This window comes from Penicilliopsis zonata (genome assembly GCF_001890105.1).
Source record: "Penicilliopsis zonata CBS 506.65 unplaced genomic scaffold ASPZOscaffold_6, whole genome shotgun sequence".
NCBI lineage: Eukaryota > Fungi > Ascomycota > Eurotiomycetes > Eurotiales > Aspergillaceae > Penicilliopsis > Penicilliopsis zonata.
The window spans coordinates 718,738-739,338 of record NW_019208916.1 but is presented as its reverse complement, the minus strand read 5'-3'; the positions used below and the strand labels follow the sequence as shown (position 1 = coordinate 739,338).

General features: G+C 51.6%; 6 protein-coding genes across 6 annotated transcripts; 1 reads left to right on the top strand and 5 right to left on the bottom strand.

Moving 5' to 3' along the window:
- Positions 1 to 2,179: 2,179 nt before the first annotated feature.
- Positions 2,180 to 2,755, bottom strand: ASPZODRAFT_15772 (hypothetical protein; the record flags this gene model as incomplete). The annotated part of the gene is made up of 2 exons (XM_022726323.1): positions 2,180 to 2,439; positions 2,503 to 2,755. The coding sequence occupies 2 exons, from the start codon at positions 2,753 to 2,755 to the stop codon at positions 2,180 to 2,182; spliced, it is 513 nt and encodes a 170-aa protein (XP_022581599.1).
- Positions 2,756 to 3,194: 439 nt separating this feature from the next.
- On the bottom strand, positions 3,195 to 4,825 carry ASPZODRAFT_132024 (hypothetical protein). Its single transcript, XM_022722909.1, has 6 exons — positions 4,788 to 4,825; positions 4,685 to 4,716; positions 4,550 to 4,607; positions 4,307 to 4,463; positions 3,550 to 4,220; positions 3,195 to 3,466 (listed from the first exon to the last, which is right to left on the bottom strand). Coding segments are annotated over exons 1-6 (1,176 nt in total). The 5' UTR covers positions 4,790 to 4,825; the 3' UTR covers positions 3,195 to 3,210.
- Positions 4,826 to 5,578: 753 nt separating this feature from the next.
- ASPZODRAFT_151646 (hypothetical protein) lies at positions 5,579 to 8,556 on the bottom strand (the record flags this gene model as incomplete). The annotated part of the gene is made up of 7 exons (XM_022725754.1): positions 5,579 to 7,027; positions 7,092 to 7,493; positions 7,555 to 7,647; positions 7,711 to 7,890; positions 7,943 to 8,025; positions 8,095 to 8,298; positions 8,382 to 8,556. 7 exons carry the CDS (start codon positions 8,554 to 8,556, stop codon positions 5,579 to 5,581), a joined length of 2,586 nt encoding a protein of 861 aa, XP_022581597.1.
- Positions 8,557 to 13,875: 5,319 nt separating this feature from the next.
- Positions 13,876 to 14,873, bottom strand: ASPZODRAFT_1892747 (hypothetical protein). The gene has a single exon (XM_022727310.1). It carries the CDS (start codon positions 14,556 to 14,558, stop codon positions 14,037 to 14,039), a length of 522 nt encoding a protein of 173 aa, XP_022581596.1. The 5' UTR covers positions 14,559 to 14,873; the 3' UTR covers positions 13,876 to 14,036.
- A 320-nt stretch (positions 14,874 to 15,193) lies between these two features.
- On the top strand, positions 15,194 to 15,911 carry ASPZODRAFT_44929 (hypothetical protein; the record flags this gene model as incomplete). Its single annotated transcript, XM_022728361.1, has 2 exons — positions 15,194 to 15,349; positions 15,414 to 15,911. Coding segments are annotated over 2 exons (654 nt in total), but the record flags the coding sequence as incomplete, so codon positions are not given.
- A 376-nt stretch (positions 15,912 to 16,287) lies between these two features.
- On the bottom strand, positions 16,288 to 20,477 carry ASPZODRAFT_95759 (hypothetical protein). Its single transcript, XM_022730513.1, has 3 exons — positions 20,348 to 20,477; positions 18,367 to 20,271; positions 16,288 to 18,290 (listed from the first exon to the last, which is right to left on the bottom strand). Exons 1-3 carry the CDS (start codon positions 20,408 to 20,410, stop codon positions 16,407 to 16,409), a joined length of 3,852 nt encoding a protein of 1,283 aa, XP_022581594.1. The 5' UTR covers positions 20,411 to 20,477; the 3' UTR covers positions 16,288 to 16,406.
- Positions 20,478 to 20,601: the final 124 nt, after the last annotated feature.

Genomic DNA, 20,601 nt, shown 5'->3' with positions numbered 1-20,601 from the left:
GGAAATAGCTGAAACAGGGCAAGCAGGATCCCACGGTAAGGACCGACAGGCAGAATGAATCGAAGACGAGAGACAAAATAACACTGGCGACGAGGAGGGGGGGGGAATGCAAGAGACAAGCAGTAATGAGCGGACGGGACAACGGGCGAAAAAAAGTCCCTGGAGGTGGCGTTGACGATCGAGAGACCCTGAAAGGAGGAGAAGGAGGAGTTGGCGGTGGTGGTCGTCGTGGTGGTAGTGGAGGAGGAGGAGGTGAAGGAGTCGGCCACAAAAAGACAGGCAGGGTTAGGAGGTTCGGACAGGGTCGACAGTTAGCAAGAAAGCCATAAAAGCAGAAGAGCAAATCACTAGAGGCCAAAGGCTAACGGCAGAGAATACTGGTCTCTGGTCCAGACATGTTCTACGCGCCATACAAGGAATGCTGGGGGGGTCAATTTGGCCTGGAAGCGCCCCGTGTTGGACGGTGGCCAAGTGGAGCAGAAATTTACTTGAAGTTACTAGAGAAGAGGGTTATTTTTTCTTATTATGCACTCATACAAACTGACTAATAATTAATTAGCACTTGTTTTCTTTTAATTGGTAGTATTCTATGGCAAGGATGATAATGGTATGTATTCTTATGGTATTCCTGTTGTCATTCCTGAATCCTGTTGCCGGGTTCAAGGAATGAGAGGAAGAATCCAATACCTGCACAAATCACTCCATCTTTAACTAGACTTCGGTACTTGTTCTAGCTCTAGTTTATTTCTAGTGTAGTATTGTCATGGTATTGAATATTGGATACCCTTGCAACTGGCTGACTGGCCACCACCAGCCTCAGATAAGTGACCATTCCAGGACGCGTGTCCTCAAAATGGGTCCTGGGGCAGTGTAAAAGGGGTCAACTAGGACCAGTGAATATCTATTAATCTATACAGTGCTGAGTGTATACTAAGAACTAATGATATTTAAATATGTTCAGTTTATAATCATAACTAAGTATCTAATAAATTATCTATTAAAGTAGAGCTCTACTCGAGAGTCTTTAGTTACACAGAGTTAAAAACAAGGTATTAAGCATTCTCTACTGCCAAGATATGACGCCATTGATGAAACTTCTGCATGCCAGCCTCCAGGCGTCCAGGATTGTCTCTAGCTATTTCCATACGGAGTACTTGGTACGGAAGACTACTCGATAACTAAGTGAGGTGAGTTACTTGCCGTAAATCACATCCTGTTTAATGCTGATCCCAGAGGCTGTGCCTGACCCAGTGGTTGCTCGTCCGTGGATCGTCCACGCCAGGTATAAATAATCCTGCAGCAATTGGTCTCATCTGGTGGGTCGGTGTTTGTGCCACGGTTCGCCAGATGACAACGGAGTCTGTCCTATATTAATTTAGGTGATGTCGAGTAGGAAGCTGGAACTGTGAACTGTTGGTAGGTCTATTGTCCGAAAGCCCTACGAGATGGTTCGGAGATCTGTCGACTAGTTGGAGACCGCTGTTTCATCAACTCGGGATAAGATCGGCTATAAATCTTAGAGAATAGATACGGAGTAACTACTACATGATTATTACTGCAGTAATGTTAGTATACCTGCTAATATACAGATTGTTTGGGTTACCCTGATATAGTCAACTACCAGGTATAGTCACATAACTGCTATATCAAGCGTGAATTTGACAGCAAAGACCAAGGTCACCTCAAGTAATATCAGAGAAACGTCTACTATATATATAGTGGCTGATCTAACGTGCCCAGGTCTAGTTTTATCTACCAACCAAGACAAGCTGAAACATCACTTGTCTTAGTATATATATCTACCTAGGTTATATGTCGATGTCAACGCAGCCAGTCGAGATAGTATACTCTTTCTATATATCTATCTAGCCAGTTCAATAGATGGGTGCCTTTTGGACTGTTGAAGACAATTCCCTATAACATACCACAATATAAAGAACAATGAATGTCTTGTATGGACCGTACTATATACATCCATGCCATCTCACCAGACACTCTTTGTAGGGATAGGATAATCCACTGAGCTTGGTACAAAGTCAGACTTATAACTCGATAGTGAAGTGATAGAAACCTCATATAGAAGAGTATATTACTTTATAGCCAGATTTTCCAGGATTGCACTATCCACCATAGAACAGCAGTATCAGAACAGAAACATATTACTATATCTCGGAGTAAGTTACGTCTCAACCCCCTGGGCCTTCAACCCAACAAGCCTCCCGCCCGCATCCAACGCAACAACCCAATACTCGACCGTCGACGACCCAACCTCGACCCGATATACCTTGACGTCGACTCCCGCCTGGTCAACTTCCGACCCGCCGACCGCAGCCCGTACAGCCTTGAAGACACTTGCGTATTGATCGCGCGGATCGAACGAGGCAGGTGACATCGTTTCGACGGGGGGTTCGTTACTTGAAATCAACGAGGCGAATTGTTCTATTAGCTCAGTTAGCAAGACACATAGCCTATATATATATATATCTTTGGATATGTGATTACTGGTTCCAGGCCACACTCCCCGCTTTGCACCCTCCCACGCCAACACAACGGGCTCGAACGGCTCATCCGTTTCAGAAACATAATAGACCTCTACGCCCATAAGAGGGGCGGGGATCTCGCTAGCTGCGACATCGAGGGATTTCGTGCGACCGTCTCCCTGGGACTGTGTCTGCGGCTGCGTCTGCGTCTGTCGCCCCGCGTCGAGGTCTTTGTTCGCCTTGTCGAGGAAGGAAAGGTATGCGTCGTCGGACATGGTGCGGAGGAGGCTGCAGGTAGGAGATGGCTGGATGGGTAGTTGGTATCGGGTCTGTAATAGTTGGAGTGGGCGTGGGCGTAGGGGTTGGAGGGGTTGAATTCGAGGGAGTCGCTGCATGCGACGGAGGGAGGTTGGAAGGCGGTCCATGACGCAATGGCTCGTAGACGCGCACAGTAGGCAGAAAATACAACAAGAAGAATAAGAATAAGAGTACGAGTATAATAATTTATAACAAAGTAGATATAAGCAGACAAGTAGAGAAGTAGATAAGTAGTACTTAATAGGAGGTAAGTGGTAGAGATTTCAGTAGACCGCAAGTCAAGTACGGAGTCCTAGGTCGACGAATATCTACTATCTAGGTATTATTACAATCTACAAGTTACAAGCAAGGAATTTGAACGAGCTTTTATTTAACGCGCTACACCGAGGCATCCCCGCCTGAAAAAAGAAACTTAAGCAGAAGTAACAAGGTCCTTCTTGAGGGTACCCATGAAGGCGCGCTTCTCCTCGGCGGTCTGGAAGGCACCGTGGCCGAACTTGGACGAGGTATCGATCCACTTGAGCTCGACCTTCTCGGTAGCACGGCGGCTGGTCTGGGGGTAGAGGGTCTTGCGCAGGGTCATGACGCGCTTCTTGACACCCGGAACGGAGCCCTTGAGGATCACGAAGTCGTTCTTGACCTCACCGTAGCGGACGAAGCCACCCATACTGCAAAACCATTAGAGAACAGCCACAAAAAAATTTTTTTTTTTAGAGCTTAAGAGCCGGGGTGGGAAAGTGATGGAACTTACGGAGTAATCTGCTTCTTGGAAACATCGTACTCGGTGGAGGCGTTGCCCTCATCGGAGGCCTTGCCAATGCGGAAGACCTTGTGGTTGCACGAGGTGCGGTGGTGGTAACCCATCTGACCGGCACGGGCGACGGTCCACTGGACGTGGGCCGGGTGCCAGGCACCAATACAGGCGACCTTGCGGAGACCCTTGTGAGTCTTACGGGGAAGCTTCTTGGTGCCCCAACGGCTGGTGACACCCTGGAAGCCGTGACCCTTGGTGACGGCAATGACGTCGATCATCTCGTCCTTCTCGAAGATGCTGTCGATGTCGATGGTCTTCTCGAACAGGTTGCGGGCGAAGTCAACCTTGTCGGCGACGGAGCCGCCGTTGACCTGGATCTCCATCAGGTGCGCCTTCTTCTGCTTGAGGGCCGTCTTGCGGATCTGGGTGTGGGCGAGCAGGCGCACAACAGTGCAGTACTTCTTGATGCGCTCCAGCTCGCGCGACACCGAGGCAGCGCTGTCAGCGTGCTTCTTGGCGTACTTGGTGAACGCCTTCTTCTTGCTCTTGTACCAGTTCTTGTAGAACCGACGCTTAACCTCGTCGCTCAGGTGCTCGGCCCACACGGTGGTCAGCGAGCGGAGACCACGGGGGGTCTCGATGTATCCGACAACACCAACAGCAACAAGCTACAACATTAGTTTTTCTTTTTCTTTCTTCCTTTCTTTTTTATTTTTTGTGTACCAGGGATTAAAGCATAGCCTTGGGAACGTACAGGAGGAGTCTCAATGACGGTAACAGCCTCAACAATCTCCTTCTTGTGCATCTTGGCACCAGGACGGTCAAGGTCACGGACGACAGTGGTCATACCGGCCTTGTAGCCCATGGAGGCCGTCAGGTGGACGGGCTTCTTGGGGTCATCCTTGGGGAAGCTATCGCGCTCTCAGTATATGCTTCACAATTTTTTTTTCCATTCTTCTTTCGACTCCTTTGCGACTTCCAAAGAGAAAAAACCTACCTCTTGACCTTACCGCGGTGACGGGCGGCGCGCTTGCGGGGCAAGTAGGCAAGAGAGCCTGTATGAAGAAGAAAAAAATCAGTATTGACCGATCGCAGTCGACGTTGTCGTAGGAAAAGAAAAAGGTTGACGAACCGTGCCGAGGCGCTTCGTACTTCCGGTGACTCCTATAAAGAAAAAGAGGACGATCAGTATTCCGTTTGAATTTGGAAATTCCATTCGCAATTCGTGCACATACATCTTGGACCTGTGTTGTCGTTAGTCGTCGAGGTGGTGAGAGTGCTATCTCTGAATTTGCCGGAGGTGTATTTTGCACCGCTTAACGAATGTGGGCTGACCTAAGCGAAGTCTTGGCGTCGCATACTTCTTTAGGAATAGTGGCCCACCTCGCTCGAGAGGCCGTTTCGAGAAACTTTATGCCTCAGGCATCAGTTCCTCCGAGAAAATTTCCTCGCCAAAGGGTACTTTGTATAACCGATAATGACTAAGTATGGAGTTCGTAATTGCCTAGTACTCCGTCACTTGGTTATAAGAAAAATCTTACAATTACTAGATACTAGTCGCAATTTAATAGAATGATCATTGAGCTAACATCAGAAGGGTAAAGAGTAAGATCAAAAAAAGATTCACAGCGAAGGAAGAAGATAAACCTCGCTGAACAGGCTTTTGATCGGACTCAAAAACCAGACAAGGAGAATCGGATCATACAGTACAGGTCAAAATCCAGCGGAAACAGGAATAGTGGTAGTAGTAGTAGGAGTAGTAAGAGTAGGAGTACTAGGAGTAGTTGTTGTTGTAGTTGTAGTAGTAATAGTAGTAGGATGATCTTGGAAGACAAAGAGGCCGGGATATATAGGGGGGAGGTCAGGATACAGGAGAGAATGTGTCATATGGGGACTGGGATGCGAAGAAGAAGAAGAAGAAGAGAAAAAAAAGAACAAGTTTCTTTTCATAAAAGACAAGACAAGATTCCATATTTCATTGTATTGCCAATGTTATGTCAACATCCTTCATTTATTCTCGCGAAACCTAGGCGGAAGATTCCGATTTGGACTGCGATGCGACAGCATTGCCATTGCTACCGACGTTGCCGGTCCCACTGCCGTGGGGGCTACCTTTGGCAACATTGTTGGTGCGCTTGTCATCGTCACCATCATCGTCGTAGTTTTCATCTACATCCATCTTGCGCGCAGCGGGTTCGTGCGCAACCTGCTGTTCCGCCCGGGCGGGCTCTTCCTTGACCTGCGCCGAGGTCGATGACGGACCACCAGCGGCAGAAGCAGAGCCGTTGGCAGCCGAGGCAGGGTTCTCAACCATCGGGGGAAGGCTGGAACTGGAGGGGTGCTGCTGCATGTGCTGGATAGGTGGGAGGGCCGGGGGGTGGTGGGCGGCTTCGGAAGGGTGGTAGTTTTCGTTGGCACGGCGCTGCTCCTCGCGACGGGCCTCCGAGGAGCTGCGACGTTGAATGTCTCCGGGAGAGGGCATGCGGTTCGGCGGGGTCACACGACGGGCCAGCTGGTCGTCCAGCCGGGCCCGATTCTCCTCACTGGCAATCTTCTTCGACGGGCCGGACTCATTGTCCCAATCCCGGCCCCGCTTCATTGCCGAGGAGGGACGATCTTCGCGCTCGCGGGCGGCGGCTTCCGCGGCAGTGGCGGCGGATGCCGGAGGGGGTGCGCCGCTGGCTATGCCATTATTACCGCCAGGCTGCACAGTAGGCCCATGATGATACTGCTGATGAGGGTAGGTAGAGCCTGGGGAGGATGGTCGCTCATCACGGATCGGTCTGATTTCAGTCGGGGGGGTGAAGGGACGAGGATACGGGGGCAGAGTCGCACCACTGGCCGGGGCGCCGTTCGGAACGCCAGGAGCAGGCGCGGGAGGCAAGGGACCTCTGTTGGAGGATGGGAAAGCACCGGCGCCACTGCTGGAGCCCCGGTCATGCGATGGCGGTTGAGGGTTGGACAGCTGAGGCAAGGTATGAGAAGATGGGTAGGCACTTGGTCCACCCAAGCTCGGCTTCGGCGACCGAGGAGCAGGTTGGCCGCGCGCAGGCTCCGGGAACGGTCTGCCTTGCTCCTGACGTGGGCTGGGCTGCTGCGCAGCCGAGGCGGGACCCCGAGGACCATCCCGATGATCAAAGCCGTTCGAGGCCTGGGGCTGGGACTGCAGGTCGTTGATACCTCGGTTCCAGTCGGCGATTTGCCGCGGGGGAGCAGGCGGCTGAACAGGGGGACCGCCAGTGGGCGCGGGGGCACCCCACTGAGGAGCCGGGGGGGCACCGACACCGGGAGCCTGGTATGCCTGGGGATGCACATCTTGCGGTTGGGGAGCCGGGCCGTTACTCTGACCGGAGCCCGCCAATTGACTCTGCAATAGTTGCAGACGTGCTTTGATGTGGACGTTGGTGGGATCCAGGTCAGCGGCGCGTCCATAGGCATCCAATGCATCCGCGATTTGGTTGTTGCACGACTCGTACTGGAAAAAAAAAAGTTGTCAGCTTGAATTACAGATCCCAATAATGGAGAATATGGGCACTCACCAGTGTACCGAGATCGTACCACACCTCGGAGATGTAGGGGTTCAAGCGAATGGCGCGAGAGTATGCGTCAAGAGCGTCACGATACTGGTTAATCTGGTAGTACAGCACACCAATCGAGCACCAGAATGTTGGATTACGCCCGTCACGGTAGACGGCCTGTTGGTACGCCTCGTAGGCCTTGGGATACTTGGCTTGAGACATGTAGCATCGGCCCAACAGGTACCAGCTCTGGGCATCATTGTTGTCTGCGCTGACCGACTTCTCGAGATACTCAATAGCCTTCTCCTGGCTGGCATAGCTGGTGCTCTGTTGGTGGTAAAGCCAACCCAACTGCTGTAGGACCTTGGCATGGTTGGGATCGCGTTCAAGAACCCGTCGGTAGGCTGCCTGAGCGGAATCAAACTATACAAACAAAAAGTCAGTAAATACACCCTCTACACCGCCAGATTCATTCCGAACTTACATCCTTCTGCTGCTCATGGACATGGCCGATCTGGAACCAGATATCTTCTTCAGTGAGCGGTCGTGGAGGATCGTTGACGATGTATTTGAAGCACTTTGAACGGGGTTAGTTTCGGGGAGCGTTAAAAAAAAAACGGTGCGAGGCTCATCGGCGTACCTCCAAACTCTCTCTGAACTTCTGCTGTTGCTTGTAGATGATTCCAAGGCGGAAGTAGATCTCATTTGCCTTTTCGAAATCAGGCGCCATACGCATGACCTGAGAGAAGGCCTCCTCGGCGTGATCCAGAGACCCGTAACGGTCGTACAGGATACCGATGCCGTACCAAAGCCGCGGTTCCTACGCAGCACGTGAGATAATGGTCATACGAAGGTTATTTTACAACACCCACCTTGGGATCACGCAAGTGATAGAGGGCCTGCTGGTAGGAAGTATAGGCTTCTTGCAGATTATCCATCATCAGATGGCAATGGCCTAGGGTAAAAACATCAGATCAGAGACTTGCGACAAATAAAACCACGGAAGATGTGATTGCCAACATACCTAAGCTTCCCCAGGTCTCACCACTCGTCGGGTCCAGCTTCAGGATGTTCTGGAGATACTCGACGGCCTTAGGAAATTGCTCCTTGGTCCGTAGGATGCAGGAGATGGCGTTCATCGCGGGGATAGACCACTGGTTGTGACGCAGGGCTTGCTCGTATGCATTCATGGCGCCATCGAGATCACCCATCAATTCCATCAAACTACCTAGACGCGGCTGTCAGTTGTTTACCCAGAAAGAAGAAATCCATCATCTGACAGGAAAGGGGGGGGGGGGGAAGAACACATACCAATCTGCAGCCAAACCTGTTCGTTGAGCGCTGCGATCTTCTGCGCGGTCGTAAGGGGAGGGCCCTTTTGAGCCTGCGACTGCAACGGAAGATGCCCGTTGACCTGAGGGTGGGCAGCGATATGGCCATGATGAGTTGCGACGCCCCCGGTGGGGGAAGGTTGGGTGTGCGCCATGACTCTGACCGCGAGACTCTTTTCAATCTTTTAGAACAGAGGCAAAGGCTACAACCCCGATTTGAAAAATGCGATGAACAAGGGCGGTATACGGGTTGGTTGGAGCCGCACTCCCTTCTCTTTCTCTCGCTCTACCTGCCGCGATTGCTCAAGCTGATCACACGCGTCTTCTACTACCCGACGACACAAAGTTGCTCAACCCAAGATCTAGCACTTTGAGGAGGGGAAAGGAGGGGGGGAGGAGGAATTTGTTGTGAACCACTGGACAGTAGTGACACGTACACGTTGCTGAGTTGCAAGCTTGTCCCGGCGGCCCGCAAGCCGACCACCAGGGGGGAGGAAGGAAAGGAAAAGGGAGGAAAAGGAAAGAAAGAGCGAGAAAGAAAGAAGGGCAAAAAAAGGGAAGACAAGACAAGAAGAGGTGCGACGCGAGCAATGGGCAGTAAGAGGGGGGAGGCAAGGCTTTTCGGGGCCCTTCGCAGCAGGGGGGAAGAAGTTGACAGGCGTGGCAGCAGACAAAGCAAGCAGGAGAGGAAGGAGAGGGAAGGAGAGGGAAAACGGGGTTCGAGGGGCTGGCGGTCGACGGCGAATTTTGCCAAGCGGCGCTAGTGGTTGTGCAGCTCTCGAGCAAGTCAACGAGCAGCGCCGGACGGAACAGCAGCAGAGGGCGCCAAGCAGCAGACAGCGCCAGACGGGCAGGCCTCAGCCAGGAACGGCCTAGCGGGTGGGGACGATCTGGAGTGGGTGCGCGCGCGCGGGTATTCTACAGCAATTTTCCGGGTAGCACTGACCATACGATCTATCGTGACCTACAGTTTTAGAAACTTCCCATGGGAAGACAGCGAAGGGGGGTAGTATTACGATATAAAAAAAAAATCTAGACATAGACTAAGGACTTCATGATGCTAAAAAAAAAAAAAAAAAAAAACTCGATCGATGGCTGCCCAGTCCACGATTGCCGAGAATATGGGGTGCTCGCGTGGATGAGCTAGGCAGCGTTGGGCTGGCAGGCGGGGCGAGGCGATAATTAGCAACAATAGTGGTACGCAGGCAGACCCAGGGTGAAGGGTGCCATGCCCCATCACGGGGAGGGGGGGGGTGATGCTTATGGGTGTGGGCACTGGACGGTGGGCAGTAGTGGACACTCCCAGCACGCACCGCCCGGTTGTGACTCGCCGAGGAGCTGCAGCCGGGCCATGGACCTTTCCCCGTGCCGTAGTTTTAGTTAATTGAGTCTGTAGTAAGCTTGCCTGCTTTGTCAGCTGCCGCCAGCAGTCAGTGCTGGGGTCCACCAAATAAAAAAAAAAAGGAAAAAAGAAAAGAAAAAAAAAAAACCTACCCACTGCGACAGCCCCTAAATCTTCCAATGCCTCCCCAACGCGTTCAGTTCCGGGCCCTACCTACGACTGTCGGTTCCACTTCCCATCCTGACGCAGCTAGCCAGATCCGACCCCCCCCCTCCCTAGCGTTTCCTTTTTTTTGTTTCTTTTTTTTTCCTGCCTGTTTTTTTTTTTTTGTTTTTTTTTTCCTTGTCTCTTCATTTGGTTCCCCTCTTTTCTTTTTGGTATTTAGCTACTACATATTATTTATTTATTTATTTTAGTTTTAACTTTGTACCATGCTCCCCACTGAATGCTGCATCTGCAGCTGGGCGTCAAGACTGCATGTTCCCGGCAGACTCACCTCCAAGTATGTGCTGTCCAGGCCACTAGTGATAAATATGATTCATCAGAGTATCTAGACATATTGTCTTTACTCCAGGGTATTTAATTCCAGGGAGATGCTTGTTCTACATAGGTAGGGATATAAGGATTACTAGGAGGCATTACACACTAGGCCTAATTATTACATACCTTGGCTACCTTAGACAGTGGACACGGTAACTAATTAAGTACCAAGTACCTAGGCTTTAGTTAGCCTTTAGGTTAGTATGGCGTAGTTAAGTTACGGCGTGGAAGTTTCCTACATACCTAGCTTAGTTAGTCTACTGCATAAGTCTACGCTGTACTCGCCACGTACAGCACCAGCCACAATTCCGAGGATTCCAGCCGGTGGAGTCAGACGCTGTTTGAATGATCTGATGCATCATGCAGTGGGGCGGATTCTGATTCCTCGCCGATACAGAGTACTCTGTACAAGGGAATATTATACTATCAATGTTATAAGTATATATATATATATATATATATATATATATGTGTGTGTGTGTGTGTTTATGTGTGTGTGTGTATTTGTGTGCTAAGAACTACAGTAATCATGTCGTAATTTCTCATCATCAAGGCTAGATTAACTAATCATTTGGTCATGTCCAGGCATGGAGATCCATGTTTCCGGCAGGGTGCTGGATCCCTGGCCTGCCGATGCGCCCACGCCCATCGTCAGTACGCAGTCCGGAGCGAGGACTATTTAGGTATACTCCATACTTTAGATTTGGCCGCACCCTCGGGTTACACGGCGGGTTTCTGCCCCTTCTGTCCAGAGTACGGATTCTCTACAGTATATGGCTGTGTGAATTGCCAAAACACAGAATAGTAGGTAGAGACTCATAAGTACGGAGTACGGAGTCTCTAGTAAGTGCATGATAGTTACTCTATGTATGGAGTAGGAGGTACTATGTAGTAGGTACTGTATAGTAGTTATCTGTACGTCATCTAACATTATATATTCTATGAAGCTCAGATCCCCGATTCTATCGCTTCTGATTGGCAAATAGACTCGTATCATCTGATAATCAAGTGTTACTGATCACCAGTGATCCATCATATCTGTCCTATACAGAGCACTGTAAACATTACAAACACTGCAAACACCGGATATCAGGGTGCAAGGACTACCAGTGTTTTTACTATGATTACCTCTACTCCAACAAGAAAATACTCCATGCATAGTTAATCCTTCCCAGATGTCCTGTGATACATCCCTCGCATAGCTGTCATTCCGAGCAGAAGAAGCAGGGGGGAGAAGAGAGTCACTTCGGTAACTCGGCTGCGGTGTTGGTCGCTCCTTGCAGCTTGACCGGCATTCATGCCCCGTGAGCTTGGCCATGCTTGCACGTTAGCGATACTTGATACTCGGTACTTGGTACTTTTGTCCAAGTATAGGATTGTTTACCAGTGAGTGTATATATATTAGGTACCTAAGTAAGTATAGAATGCAATTTGATTAGACATAATTTATTAGAATAGAATATGAAACCATATATGCTTAGTATAGAATAGTGAACAAATAAATAGTCAACCCTCTTTAACCCTAATGACATGTCTATATTAGCATAACCCTAACTATATACTATGTATGTAGTATATTGCCTTAACTCGCTCTATGCTTATGATTAGAAATGAAGGAACAATCTGCGCACCTCTATAGGATTATATAACTATTTCTGCCTCTTATTCAGCTCTTCAGTGGACTGGATTGCTAGTTGATTCATTTCTTATGTTCCTTGCTATTTATTGCTCCTCATCGCGCCATTCAACTACAGCAGTACAACCCTCCAGTACGTCAGACTGATTTCAACCACATTTAAACCTCTCCTCTTTATCACAGTGCATAGATGACTTCTTATACTTTTTTATATATATATATTCAGGCATATCACCAGAAGAAGAGCACAGAACTGGTTCATTTCCTGTCAGCTTTACCCCGCTCAGGAATCCCAATATCCAGCAGATAGATAGGCCTTCATTGTTAGACTCTAGAAGGCTAAGCAGTTTGTTCCTATTCTCTCAGATACCCACCATAGACTCTCCGTTTCCCTCGAATTTGCCGTAAGCAGATCGTTCCGCTATACCTTATCATACCGAGGGTGCCAGGTACCCCCTCCCTCTTACATTTCCCTCAAGTTTCACCTTTCGCGATTTCTCATTACAAAGCCTAGAGAATAAAGATATAACTATAAATATTATTGACAGGTTTTATTTTATATACTCTTAATGATTGTTTCTTATGAGCTAGGTCTATTGTATGACTTAGTCTACACCTCTGTTGTCATCCCCGATCAGAATATAGTATTAATATACTATATTTTATTGATACTCTGTATGCCAGGGCATTTACATAGAGTTAGTATTATCTTGACTCTTGTGGGAGCAGGTCAGGTTTTGCCCTCACCATAATTTTTTTCCCAGTAGTTTATATGAAATAAATATTAATAAAGAGTACATCTTCTATAATTTATCCATTCAACCAGAAGATACAATGTAGAAGAAGAGATAGACAACGGAAAGCCTTTTTGTATCACAACCATGTCAGACAGCTGCCTTATGTTCAATCTAGTCGAATCGTGTAGTGAGAGTCAAAACACCCTTGAAAGGAAATATTAAGAGGGATTGGTCTCGAGCATCAAGTATCATATGTAGTACATGGGTTGGAGATCTCATGCTGTTAACAGTATACAGTACAGTATATCTGCACAAAGACCTTCTATTCAATCACTCAACATCAAGACCCTTGGCAGATCAACAGTAGCGGTGACAGAGTGACCGAATCACAAGCGTATACCAGTCTCGACGTTGATGTTGGGAATGTATTGTCAGCATGATTTTCTCCCAGAGTCCTTTACTCCTAGTTTAGGTAACCATTCCTCCCTAGCTGATGTTACGTAATGGATACTTGCCGGATACTTGGCTGGTCTGAGTATCTCTTACCTGCCGAGAATGATCGCCATGATCTGTAGCGAGTTACGTACCACGCAGTAGGTTTAACGAAGTTAAGTGAGACTAGGCGTCCTGAACTCCGCAAGTCGTCGGTGTTTTGATATCCGCCGAGGGGTTCCATGGCCATTTTGACAGGGCCTGATTGGGCCTGACGTGAGCTGGTCTGTGTTTGATTATTGACAGGAGACTGAAAATTAGACCCTGGATAGATCTCTGCGATTTACATGAAGTATATACAAAGGTACTCCATATATACTTCATATAATCATAATAATAGTTATCAAGATAACCTTACATTCATAGGCTTATACCTGACAAGGTCTATAGATACATAGTTATACGTAGAAATGAATAAACTGATATCACTCTGTAGGATGAACATTGAAAGGGTTGTAATTATTGTAGTATGTCTCCAGCCGAGCAAGGCTCGTGTTTGATTACGTCTCGTGGCGCTGCCAATGTCTCGGCAGAACTGACCGTGCAGTAGCCTTGAGAGAGACATGGCCTGGTAGGAATATCGAACAGAAATTCAGATCACATTCGATCCTATTTTCCCTCAGGACTGTCTTGTTTCCTTCCTGTGTATCTCCCTTCAACCAGGGTCAGGTCGATCAATAAACGGAATACTGTCATGTCAATACCAGTACATTGTTGGGCGTATTGCCAAGACCACAGAGTTCACTAAGCGTGGATCACGGGGGCGCCAGACATCCAATCAGCAGCACCGGCTCCAGCAGAAATTCCCCGTCAAGGCTTGGCAGCTTGGCACGCCGTATCGTCACCGCCGTACGCCGTACGCTGGCCATCGGCTCGCATCTTCCGGCCTCAGCTCCCTTTCTTACTCCGTACCCAGGGTACCCAGAGCCTCACATTCTCCGCGATAAAAGGGACCAAAGCAAGTCCCCAAACACCGCTCGCTCCCTGTAGGGCGCCCATCGATCCTGCGCCCGTCGTCTGCTGTTCCACTGCCCGCCCAATGGCGCCCACACGCTGCCATGCGCCATACCATGCGTCTCGAGGAGAGGATTTTTTTGCTTGCGCCAAGAGAGGCCCAGATGCCGAGCCCTTGGCGCGAGCAAAGCACCGCAGCAGCAGCACCGGCAGCGTTGGCTTTCCCTCCCGCTGACCTTTTTTGCTTTCGCTCTCTCTCTCCTCAGTCTCCGCCGTGGTTCCCTCCCTCCTCTTGCCCAGCCCCGGGTACCGTCGTACCCTCTTCCTCCGGGTGTCTTGGGCCTCTCTCCCATCCGTTACTCTCCTCTTCGCCGATAGTCTGAGAGACTGAGAGAGACTGAGAGAGAGAGAGAGAGAACCCTCCTTTCCCTCTCGCTGCCACCATTTCACCGCCATCGATTCCTCCCCCCCCTCCTCCTCCGCCGGACCAACACCCACACCCGACTTGACGCGGATCAGATGCCCACGTTATATACTTCCTGCCCTCGACGCCATGCGGTGACGCTGTTCCTGTCGTCCTGTCTGCACTGCCGCCGTGTAACCCTTGTGTATCCTCCGCAGCGGGTTGAGCCTCTGTGAATTTCCCTCCTTACATGACCTAGCTCCCCTGCTTTGGGGCCCTTCTTTTTTCTTTTCTTTTTCTTTTTCCTTTTTTTTTCTTGGTCCGGCTCGCCCTGGAGCAGCCGGCAATGTCAGACCGGGAGAATGATCGTTGGGCGGCGGCTTCTCACGATGACGACGGCGATAGCAATCCTAAGAGCAGGAGCAACAATTACACTAGCAAAGCGGAACCGGTGACCCTGGATACGTCGCACCACCACCCTCCTAGGCAACAGGATCCGCCTGTGGTCGACTCGCGACCACCCTCCGAGTCGAAACAGCGAATCTCGGACTCCTCCGGGACGTCCATCATCATCTTCCACCCCAAGGAGCCGTCGCAGTCGGTTTCCACCCCGTCCCCGCTGTCGCCAGAGACGTCTGGCCCTGGCGGCCCCATCCTGGCTCTGCCCTCGAACAACAGCAGTGCCTTGCGCAAAGAAGAGCGCCTCGTCCGCGGCAGCTGGACAGACCGTTCCTCCTATATGTCGGGCGAGAACCGTCCGTACAGTATCCCGCGCATGGACAAGCGAGCAATCCATGACGATGAGTCGCCGTCTGTCGCCAACGAGGGCGCCTTGTCGATGATAGTACGTTCTTCTCTTTGCCTATCTTTCACAATTATTCTGCCTCAATGCCATACTAATTGCTTAGTTCCGACTCTCCGTCTTCGTCCCCATCATCTCACTATTCGCCGCCCTCTACACAATATTTGCCCTCATCCTCGCCATCCTTATCTTCCCCCTTCGCCTCTGCTCATGGACGCCCTTCTCCCCACCATCGTCATCATCATCATCACCATCTCTCACCGCGCAGCTCTGCGAGTTGCTAGCCCCAGCCTTGCATACCCACGAACGAGTCGTCTATGCACGGAAACCGGGGCGTTCCACACCCTCCACCCAAACCGTTTACCGCCGCCACTCCTGCACATCCACCTCGCTTGGGGACCTGTCCCCGGGCGGCCTGCTGCTCGTCCTGCTTCTCTCCGCCTTTCTCTGCATTCCCTTGGTCCTCGCCACCTGGACCACAGCTTGCTTTTGGGTGTTTGCCGCCGTCCTCGGAAACCCGGACGGCACCGAGCGTCGCGACGATGGCCAGACCGCCGTTCTCGGCGTGGGTAAATGGTGGCAGCGATGGCTGAGCAAAGCTCGAAAGTTACCTGGTTGAATCCTAGTCTCAGTACGATAATGCTGGATGTGAAATGATTTTTTCTTTTCTTTTTTAAACTTCTCTCTTTTTCTTTTTGCATCTATGATAAAGGAGTTGACCGGTCATCAGGCGTAGTTGCTTGCCTTTATGCTAGTTGATATCTCTCACCATCATCAAGGCTGGAAAATGGATGTATTGTGCACTACTTGTATGGGATTCGATACCCGGTTTCTTGTTATCTTATTATATTATTATTATTATTATTATTTAGAAATTCATTTACTACTTATATGAATATTTTTAATCTTGAATAGATATAATTTGCTTTTGTTCATGGGACTGACTCCATAGGTATAGTTATAAGCACCTAAGTAACAAACTGGAGGAATAATGCAGATTCATTTCTGTCATCTCATGCAGATCAGGAGCAAGAAAGAAGGAAAGAAGAGAAAGAAAGAAGGAAAGAAAGAAAGGAAAAAAAAAAAACGAGAAAAAAGACTACCTTCTTCTCTTCCCACCCGGCTTGGCCATATTTCTCCGTTTCTCAACGCGACTGGGCCCATGGGACTTGGGCATGCCCAGACCGCGGCGCTGATGATTTCCGGTGCCGTTCCCAGAGCGGGCTCCCTGGATCGCCGCGGCTTGTTCGTTGTCATCCTCGTCGAGATCCATCGCGTCGCTGCCCTTCTTCTTCTGAGCCTGCGACATCTTCAATTTCCCCTTTTGGCCGCGTCGGACGGCGTCCGGCCCGCTCACGGCAGCGAGGTAGGCGTCGACACCCGCAGCTTCACCGGCACCAGCATCGGCACCAGCTCCAGCACCGCCAGTACCACCCAACCCACCACTCATGGCAGTGTCGTTGTCGTCGCCGAGAACAAGTCTTCCGTCGGGGCCGAACTTGGCGGGCCGCTGGTGCGGTTTTCTGTTCTTGGCGCCCGGGCCGGCGTTGAGGAACCGCACGCTCGGCTTCGTCGTCGAGATGCTGGCTAGGGCGTCCGGAGCGAGCAGGTCAAGCGGGTTATCCTCTGGAGAAAGTTCGCGGATGTACTGTTTCTGTTCGCGCTTGGAGGAGGACGCGCCGCCCTTGCCCTTGCCGCCCTTGCCGCCTTGCTTGCTTCGCGTGTGCATGGTGCCGTCCTCGTCGATGTCGATTTCGCTAGCATCGTCGTCGTCGTCGTCGGAATCGGAGAAGTCGGACCCGTACACAGCCTTGTCGAAGGCGTTGCTGAACTGTTTACGACCCTCGCCGGCCTCTTCGTCGTCATCCTTGTTGTTGTTCTCTTCGTCGCCTTCTTCCTCGCCTTCCTTCTTCTTGCGCTTGCGGCGCTCACGCTGCTTGCGGATGTTGACCACCAGCTTGCGGTCCGCCTCGCCGACCAGCTCCTCAATCAGTGGCGCGCCGAAGCGGCGGATCAGCCGGTCCAGGATGCTCTTGACCTTGCTGCGGAGACGGCCCTTGTGTTCCTTGTTCCAGACCATTAGATTAGGGACCAGTGAGTTGAGGCGCGAACGCAGCGCCTCCTCCGGTAGCACGACCACAGCCACCTTGACGAAGCCTAGCACAGACCGGACGATTTCGCGATTGTTGCTCGTGAGGAACAAGCCGACTGTCTGTACCAGGTCGGAGACGATGTTCGCCTCCAGCTGGGCGTGGAAATCGAAGAAGAGGCGCGACAGCGCTGTCACCGAAGCAGCGACCATGTGCGGTGAGCTGCCGGCCAGACCGGCAGAGACCATGGTGAAGAACTCCTCAATGGTCGCCGGGGCGTCGGGCGAATTGTCCGGCATATGCGGCACCATGGAGTTCCGGATCTTGGTGCCTGGAGGGTTCTTTTCCGCATCGGTCGTCCGCTTGGCAAGGTGGACAAGCAACTCGAAAGAGGCCGTCCGCGTCTTCTCGTTGCTCTCCTTGCAGCCAAGGACCACCTCGGAGAGGATGGAAGGGATGAAGTGCAGGTCAGAGGTGGGGAGGTAGGTGACGAGCTCGTAGATGGCCAGCAGCCGGTCTCGACGGGCAGACGAAGGAGCCTTGTCCGCCGTAGTGAGCATAAGAGTCTGTAGCTCCGCGTTGCGTTCCAGAAGCGCCGCACGTCCAGTCTCTGTGGTGGCGAGACGGGGGATCAGCTTGTAGGCCTTCTTGACCAATTGTTGGTCCGACTTGTCATTGTTCAAGACCACGGCAGCAAGCGCAAACAGACTGGAAAAGCTGGTCCGAGGCAGGTAGATGGACATCGCAATGACAAGATCCATCAAGGTGTGTGATGTCGGTGGCATCTTGTCGGAAGGATCTTTTTGCTGGTTTCCATTCTTGGCGGCCTCCAACTCGGAGGTAAGAGATGACTCGAGCATCGAGGTAACGCGAATGAACGTTTCGCTCAGTTCCTATAGTAACTAATTAGACCATTTCACTCAAACATTTCTTTTTCTCTTTCTTTTTTTTCTGGCGAGGGGGTCTTACCTTCTCGGGGGTAATGCTGAGGTAGGCATTGATGCACTGAAGGATGTAGCCCCGGTAGTGAGGGAGTGTCTGACTGTATACGTTGAACAAAACGGCCAACAGGTTGCTTGCGAATGTAGAGAGATGAGCGATGTTCTTCTTTGCTGCATCCTTGGAGATCCGCCGCTGCACCAGCAAGTCATCCCCCTCGGTTTCCAGTGAGAGGATGGCCTGGTTGGACTCGACAAGATTCTGTAGCGATCGGCAGATGTCGGCGCGCAGCTCAGTCTGTTTGTAAAGGACATTGGAAAGCAACTCGGCAAAGCTCTGGTCAAAAGCCTCCACCAGATCCAACGGCAGCTCACAGTAGCCCGGCAGGACCGCCCAGGTCTGCTGGACAAGGGTTTCAAAGATCTTCACCTCGACGCTCTTCTCGGCGGAACCGTAGTCCATGACCTTCTGGTAGAGGGCCTCGCTGAGTGGGACAAACTCGGTACGGAAATGGCCGAGGTTCGTATTGGAGACATAGTCCCGCAGAATCGGGAGGAGCCAGACACGACCCGGCTGGCCCGACTTTTGCTGGATGATGTTGAGCGGGAGCAACTCCAACACGGCCGCAGGGCCCATGGCGTTGATTGCACTACCCAGCACCAGATCGGCTTCCTTCTTGCCGTGGAACGACTCATTGCTGCGCAGCTCTCCGACCGTTCTTACAATATCCAGCAGGAATGGGCTGGACTGCCACTTGAAGTTGTCGAACATGGCGGAGCAAACGTTGAACACCTCCACCCACGCGGCCTGGTACTTGACGGAGAGTAAATCAGTCGCTGACCGAGCCAACTTCTCCAGCGTCTTCTCGTCGTAGACGGAGGGCTCGACGATGACGTTGTCCGGGATGCAGTTGGCCAGGAAGGAGATCAGACACTCGGATGCAGAGACGCGGATGTTGCTCGAGGGAGACGCCAAGAAGGCAGCAACCAGATTGAAAAGCTCCGGCAGTTTCTCAAAGGTATCCTCGGGGCTGATCTGCGCGGACACATCATACCCGCGCGACAAGACGGCGATCCACGGGGGGAGCAGCTGCGAGTCGTTCTGGGCCGGCTTCAGCTCCGAGATGGCGTCCAAGAGGCGGGGCAGCTTAGAGGAGGAAAATTCGTCGGCCATGCCTTCGAAGATGACCTCAAACACCTCAAAGGCACCCATCGTGATGTATTCGTTGCTGGACCGGGATGCATTCATGAGCAGCTCGCACAGAGGCTCAATCTTCTTGCTCGGCCAGCCGCCCGACGCGGTCGCGATCGTCTTCACCAGCTGCAGCGAGTGAATGACAAGCGGCTCGTGGCTCTCCCGGCTATCGTGGCGGCCTTTCTTGGATTTGGCGGCCGCCGCAATGCTGTCGTGGAGCGTGCGCAGGGCAGTCTCTGCACACATGTCTGCGGCCGGGTGGTCGAGCGACGGGCTCGGCGGCGGGGTCTTGAGCACCTTGATCAGGGCGTCCTGCGCCCTCTTGCGCACTTTCGGACGGTGGTCGACGGACAGACTCAGCAGGCCGGCGATCGCCCGGCGCGGACCAACCTGGGTGTGTGGGAGGTTCCAGGCGGCGGCATCCTGGGCGACCAGCAGGGACTCGAGGCAGCCGATCGACGGCCGCAGCAGCGGGGCTTCGACATCCGGGAGCGAGAGAGCTGGCGCGAGACTGGTGAGGATCTGCGAGAATTTCGATCGAAGAATCGGCTCCGGCACGTAGGCGGTCGTCAGATCGAGCAGGTAGACCACCGAGGTTGCGAGATCCTTGTTGACGATCCCCTGCGAGACGGAGATGGACTGGGAGAGCAACGCAAGCAGCGCGGCAAAGTACGCCGTCGCCGAAAAGTCGGCCTTCTGGTCACGGAGCGTATCCTCGACGGCGGAGAGCACCACAGCGGTCTGTTATGAGAGAGCTCTCAGTTAGCGGCAGAGCGGGGACACGAGTTTGGGGGGATGGCCAGGTTCAAGGACGCACATGGTGCTGATTCTGCAGCTTGGGAGACTTGATCTTCTCGAGCCTCTCGGCCAGGGTCGCCATGACGCGCAATCGACCAGCAGGCAGCTGAGGAATCGGGGTTTTGCAGTTGGTGATGGACCAGCACCGCGGAGGACTTTTTTTTCTCTGGGGCAGAATATTTTTTTTGGCAAACAGTACAAAAGTCTTGGCGGGCCTATCGATAGACGAAAGACTTCCAAGAAACAATGATAACTACAACAATTGCAATAAGA

Excerpts from the sequence above, each read along its gene's own strand:
- ASPZODRAFT_132024 (XM_022722909.1), bottom strand. Across the intron at positions 4,464-4,549 it reads CACCGCGGTAAGGTCAAGAG|CTTCCCCAAGGATGACCCCA; the intron begins GTAGGTTTTTTC and ends AGAGCGCGATAG. Across the intron at positions 4,221-4,306 it reads CCGTCATTGAGACTCCTCCT|CTTGTTGCTGTTGGTGTTGT; the intron begins GTACGTTCCCAA and ends CTAATGTTGTAG.
- ASPZODRAFT_1892747 (XM_022727310.1), bottom strand. The coding sequence starts at position 14,558 with ATGGCGGTGAAATGGTGGCAGCGAGAGGGAAAGGAGGGTTCTCTCTCT.
- ASPZODRAFT_95759 (XM_022730513.1), bottom strand. The coding sequence starts at position 20,410 with ATGGCGACCCTGGCCGAGAGGCTCGAGAAGATCAAGTCTCCCAAGCTG. Across the intron at positions 20,272-20,347 it reads AGCTGCAGAATCAGCACCAT|ACCGCTGTGGTGCTCTCCGC; the intron begins GTGCGTCCTTGA and ends CTCTCATAACAG. Across the intron at positions 18,291-18,366 it reads TCAGCATTACCCCCGAGAAG|GAACTGAGCGAAACGTTCAT; the intron begins GTAAGACCCCCT and ends TAGTTACTATAG.